We start from the raw sequence: 6,158 nt of genomic DNA, 5'->3' as shown, positions 1-6,158 counted from the left end.
ACGAGTTTTCATAATTTGAAAACATTGAATGATTTGCTCATTTTTAATACTATCAAAAACCTCTCTCTCTATGGTTCTCTCATTTTTAAACAAGGATCATCAGGAAGCCTTTCCAAATCACATTCTAAAAATCTTTTTTTGGTTGGTGGACCCAATTTGACTTCTTTTTCAACATGTGTTTGAGGAGAAGATGGTTGTTCTGAAGATGATTTTCTTTTAAAATACCTTTCCATTGCTACAACTAAAAGCAATATAATTTTAATTAATGTAATGTTCATAACATACAATGTTTCTTCTAAACATAAAAATAGAATGAGTAAATAAAAATCAAAATACTGAATTTCTCATTAAAAATAAAAAATTAATTCAAATAAAGCAATATAAAAATAATAACTTTAAATACACTAACCTCAAAGACTACTTTAAATGAATAGTTTAGCTATTCAAACAAGAAGGAGTATAGATGGAAGAAGAAGTTTATTTATTTTTTCTTCCAATTTCACTCTTCTACACTTTAAAATATGTTAGAGGTAGATGAGAACCTCAAAATATAAAAAGAATTAGAAAAAATAAAAATAAAACAAAAAAAATATAAAATATCTAAAAAGAGGTTAATAACAATTTATGGTTTTTTTTTAAAACTTAAAACACATACATTATTTAATTTATAATATTTTTTATCTTGATTTACAATTTAAATGCATAACAATTTTTTTTAAAACATGTAATTTGTTGTTAATTATTATAACATATTAAAATATTTTTAAAAAAATTTCCTTTCTCACATAAAGATAACTGCAACAAAACTTAAATTTAGTTTTAATTTTATATTTTTAGTTTTTATTTTTATTTTTTAGTTTTTAAATTTTAAATGAAGATAATATAATATTATATATATTATTAAAAAAACTGAAAAGTTAATAGGGGCCCACAAGTTAGTGCATCCGTCCCTGCAACAAAACTTAAATTTAGTTTTAATTTTATAATTTTTTAGTTTTTATTTATTTTTTTAGTTTTTAAATTTTAAATAAAAATAATATATTATATATATATTATTAAAAATCAAAACTGAAAAGTTAGTGGGGACAACTGCCCCACAAGCTTCAACGTGCGTCAATGGTCACAAGTAGTAAAATGAACAAAAGTCCATATGAAATCCACAAGAGATCACATTATATCGTTTTTAAATATTAAAGAACTAAATTACACTTCTTAATAATAAAATGACCAAATTCAACTAATTAAATAAAATCAGAAACCAAAATAGTAATTATTATGGATTTAACTCTCATTCTTTCATGCTTGGGCCTATGCAGTAAGACTTTACTGACAGTAGTATTGGAGGTGCCTCGTTGTACTACCACTTTTGTCAACAATCAAAATTACCTTTTGTTGTAGCTGCATGAAATTAGGAAGAAAATATAAACATTAAAAATTGGAATGGAAGTGGGTGGTTGTCTACTAATACAACCGTGACCATATTTTTGGTCAGTCAAAATGTGTTTATGTACAGCAATGCACAAGGACTTGGCTACGAATATGACCATGGCCATATTTTTGGTCAGTCTAAAATTTTTTAACAACACAAAGTGGTTCACGCGTTTACTACAACAATAAAATAAGACTAAAACAATGTGTTGACTTGAGCTTTATCATATCTCAATTTCTCACAACCGTAGCTGAGTGTCGCGTTCAGCATTTAGCTAGAACTTCTAATTTGTGATACAATTTGCAAAGCAAGAGAAGGAATGGCCTTGGGTATGGTCGGAGAGGCACTTATCTCTGCTTCTGTTGAGATCTTAATAGACAAAATAGCCTCTGGTGAGTTTAGAGATTTGTTTGCCAACAGGAAACTGAAAGTTTCTCTCTTGGATGAGTTGAAGACAAAGCTGCTGGCACTTAATGCTGTGCTCAATGATGCAGAAGAGAAGCAGATCAATGATGTTGCTGTGAAGGCTTGGCTTGATGAATTGAAGAATGCTGTCTTCGATGCTGAGGATTTACTGGATGAAATCAACACTGACTCTCTGAGATGCAAGGTGATGGGAGGATCAAAGAAGTTCACCACCCAGGTGAGATTCTCGCTTTCTTCTCCTTTTAATCAATTCTATAGGAGAATGAATTCCAAGCTTGAAGCAATATCTGTAAGGCTAGAGTACTTTGTGAGACAGAAAGATATTCTTGGCTTGCAAAGTGTTTCTAGGAGAGTCTCTTTTGGAACAATTACAGATTCATTGGTTGAATCTGAGGTGGTTGCTAGAGATGAAGACAAAGAGAGGCTATTGAACATGCTTCTATTTGATGATGATGATGATTCAGTGTCTAATAATAATCCAGGGGTGATCACAATATTGGGTATGGGAGGTCTTGGCAAAACAACCCTTGCTCAATTCCTGTACAATAACAGCAAAGTGCAGAAACATTTTGATCTGAAAGCTTGGGCGTGTGTATCTAATGACTTCGATGTTTTCAGGATAACAAAGAACCTTGTTGAGTCTTTCACGTCCAAAGTCTGTAATAGTACTAATCTCGATGTTCTCCGTGTTGAATTAAAGAACAGCATAAAAGATAAAAAACTTTTGCTTGTTCTTGATGACTTTTGGAATGAAAAGTACAGTGATTGGCATCACCTGATAAGTCCTTTTAGCAGTGGTAGAAAGGGAAGTAAGATTATTGTTACAACCCGACAACCCAGAGTTGCAGAGTTCACACATACTAATAATTTTCCCATCTATGAGTTGAAACTTCTAACAGATGAAGATTGTTGGTGCATACTTGCCAAACATGCATTTGGAAATGAAGGTTATGGAAAATATCCAATCCTGGAGGAAATTGGAAGGAAAATTGCAAGAAAATGTAGTGGTCTACCATTAGCTGCCAAAACATTGGGAGGTCTTTTGCGATCAAATGTAGATGCAAAGGAATGGAATAGAATTTTGGAGAGTAATTTATGGACACATGACGATGTTTTACCAGCTTTGCTCATTAGTTATCTTTATCTTCCAGCACATTTGAAAAGATGTTTTGCTTATTGCTCAATTTTTCCTAAACAACATTTGCTGGATAAGGAGTTGATTTTGCTATGGATGGCAGAAGGCTTTCTACAACAATCCTATGGAGAGAAAGCAATGGAATTAGTAGGCAATGATTGCTTTAATGAATTATTGTCCAGATCCTTCATTCAAAAGGATGTCATTAAGGAAAATTTTCGTATGCATGAGTTGGTGTATGATTTAGCTAGACTTGTGTCTGGAAAAAGTTCTTGCTGCTTTGAAGACAATGAAATCCAAAAAATGGTCCGTTATTTATCATTTCCAAGAGACAAGTATGATGTCTCCAAAAAATTTGAGAGCTTTCATGACATCAGATCTTTGAGGACCTTTCTGCCACGATCTCTGCATCAATTGGATTGTTACTTAACCATAAATGTGTTACATGATTTGTTGCCAAAACTAACACGCTTGCGAATATTGTCGTTGTCAAGATACAAAAATATCACTAAGTTGCCAGATTCAATTGGCAATTTGGTGCACTTGCGGTATCTCAACCTTTCGTTCACTTCCATTAGAAGGTTACCTGCAGAAACCTTTACTCTCTACAATTTGCAGACCTTGTTATTATCACATTGTGAATTTCTTGATCAGTTGCCGCGACAAATAGGAAATCTGGTTAATTTACGCCATCTTGATGTTAGTGAGACTAATTTGGAGGAGATGCCAGCCCAAATCTCCAGGCTACAAAATCTTCGTAGTTTGAGTACTTTTGTTGTTGGCAAACAAAAAGATGGATTAAGGATTCTAGAGTTAAGGAAATTACCTTATTTGCAGGGTAGGCTTTGTATTTTAAAGCTACAAAATGTCGTTGATCCAATGGATGCATTTCTGGCCAACTTAAAGATCAAAGAGCATATTGAGGAGGTTATGCTTGAGTGGAGCAGTGAGCCACAAGATTCAGAAATTGGAAGAGCTGTACTTGAAAACCTGCAACCGTCAGCAAATTTAAAGAAACTCAAAATCAGATATTTTGGTGGTGCTAGCTTTCCAAATTGGATAGGAGAACCTTCATTTTCAAACATCACAGTCCTTGGTATCAGTGATTGCAATTATTGCTTGTCACTCCCAGCATTTGGACAACTACCAGCCCTCAAGGAACTTATCATTAAAAGGATGAAAATGGTGAAGACAGTTGGTCACGAGTTTTATTGCAGCAATCTAGGCTCCCCTTTGTTTCAACCATTTCCATCACTGGAGAGTCTTGAATTTGAAGATATGTCAAACTGGCAAGAATGGCTACCATTTGAAGGAGAAGGTGTCAACTTTCCTTTCCCTAGCCTTAAGAGTTTGAGTTTATGCAAGTGTCGTATACTAAGAGGAAACTTGCCAAGCCATTTACCCTCATTAAAAGCTGTTCATATCTTGGAGTGCAACCAGCTAGAGGCAAAATCATCTAATCTGCATTGGAACTCATCAGTTGAAGTAACACATATTAGAGAAGGGGGAGAGGGATTGTTATCTTTGCTTGACAACTTTTCTTATTCTGAACTATCAATTGAAAAGTGTGACAGCTTGCAGTCTTTGCCTAGAATGATTCTTGGTGCCAATTGTCTTCAAGGCTTGACTCTTAAAATCATCCCATCTTTGATTTCCTTCCCAGCTGATGGTTTGCCCACCTCATTGCAATCCCTTGAAATTTGGGACTGTGAGAAGTTAGAGTTTCTACCTTGTGAAACATTGCACAAATACACTTCACTTGAAAGGCTAGGAATTTGGAATAGCTGTCATTCCCTAACCTCTTTTCCATTAGGTTGTTTCCCTTCCCTTCAAGAGCTTTATATATGTTTTTGTCCCAAGTTGGAAGCAATCACTACTCATGATGGGGGGTCTGCTCCTAAATTAGTTGACTTCAATGTCAACGACTGTGTGAAACTTAAGGCACTGCCAGAACAGATAGCTCTCCCTTCCCTTCAACACTTGGGCCTTTCTGGGCTTTCAGAGCTAGCATCATTGTCCCCAAGCTGTTTTCCTTCAAGTTTACGATCACTCTCTATTGATCTTGGAATGCTGTCATCTATGTCTAAACATGAGATAGGTTTCCAGTTCCAACGTCTCACTTCTCTTTCACATCTTTATTTTCTTGGTTTTGGAGATCAAGATCTTGTGAACATGCTGCTGAGAGAGCGGTTACTACCTACTTCCCTTGTGTTTCTAGGCATATACCATTTTGGTGGCTTGAAGTTCTTGGAAGGAAATGGACTTCAACATCTCACTTCTCTCCACCAGCTCCACATTGACCATTGTCCAAACCTTGTTTCCTTGCCAGAAGATCAATTGCCATCTTCTCTTGCAGTACTGAATATGGAGAAGTGTCCCTTACTAGAAGCAAGGTATCAAAATCGAAAAGGGAAGTATTGGTCTAAGATTGCTCACATTCCGGCCATTAAAATGAATGAACAAGTTATAATGAGTTAACAAATGTAGAGGAATCGTCTAAAGGTCAGAGATTTCAATGATGTTAATGTTCTTACATGCATAACGTAAAGTATACGCTTTATTTTATCCTTTTTCACATTCCATGAAGAATTATGATTCATTTTTTTTGGCAGAGTTTAGTATAGTATCAAAGCATTTTTTACGTGCATGCGCGGACACACATTTGTGTTGATAGGGACAAAAGCGAAGTGCATATATATGTAGAACTACATTCCTACTCACAACAGAAGGTTCATCCCGAATTCTCAGTTCAGACCATAACCAAGTCCCTTTGCCATTAAGCTGGCTGAGAAATTTATCATCTCTTCTAGTGTGATGGATATGCAACTGATAATTGTAACTCTATAGTCCATATTACTAGTAGATGATTTCCTTATGAGTCTAGTGATTTCAATCTTTTTAGTCAGAATTTTACCACAGAAACCAATGACACCTCCAATCTTAAAAGCTCAATTTTTTTGTCAGCCTGGGTTTTGACATTACACACAGAGTGTTCAATGTTTAGGTTGGGTTATAAAAAAAATCTACACATAAGAATCTCTTCTCCCTATTGCATATATGGCAATTATCATAAACTGATTATAGCCTAATAAATTCATTCATGTCAATCAAAATAATAAATTAGTTCATCTAAAACAAAAAATTAATTAATCTAAGGCTCCCAACTTT

At 34.5% G+C, this 6,158-nt stretch overlaps 1 protein-coding gene across 2 annotated transcripts; it reads left to right on the top strand.

The window, feature by feature from the left end:
- The first annotated feature begins 1,623 nt into the window (after nt 1–1,623).
- Nucleotides 1,624–5,868, top strand: LOC109811255 (putative disease resistance RPP13-like protein 1). 2 transcript variants are annotated; one of them, XM_020374943.3, is made up of 2 exons: nt 1,624–1,821; nt 1,924–5,868. In XM_020374943.3, exons 1-2 carry the CDS (start codon nt 1,749–1,751, stop codon nt 5,466–5,468), a joined length of 3,618 nt encoding a protein of 1,205 aa, XP_020230532.2. In that variant the 5' UTR covers nt 1,624–1,748; the 3' UTR covers nt 5,469–5,868. The 2 variants fall into 2 exon arrangements, with proteins under 2 accessions (XP_020230532.2, XP_020230531.2); XM_020374942.3 differs by having other exon boundaries at nt 1,624–5,868.
- Nucleotides 5,869–6,158: the final 290 nt, after the last annotated feature.

Source organism: Cajanus cajan, chromosome 2 (genome assembly GCF_000230855.2).
Source record: "Cajanus cajan strain Asha chromosome 2, NIPB_CcT2T_4, whole genome shotgun sequence".
Classification (NCBI taxonomy): Eukaryota; Viridiplantae; Streptophyta; class Magnoliopsida; order Fabales; family Fabaceae; genus Cajanus; species Cajanus cajan.
The sequence above is the reverse complement of the archived record's forward strand: the minus strand, read 5'-3'. Positions and strand labels throughout refer to the sequence as shown.

Bases quoted from the DNA above. Each gene is read 5' to 3' on its own strand.
- LOC109811255 (XM_020374942.3), top strand. From the start codon at position 1,749: ATGGCCTTGGGTATGGTCGGAGAGGCACTTATCTCTGCTTCTGTTGAG.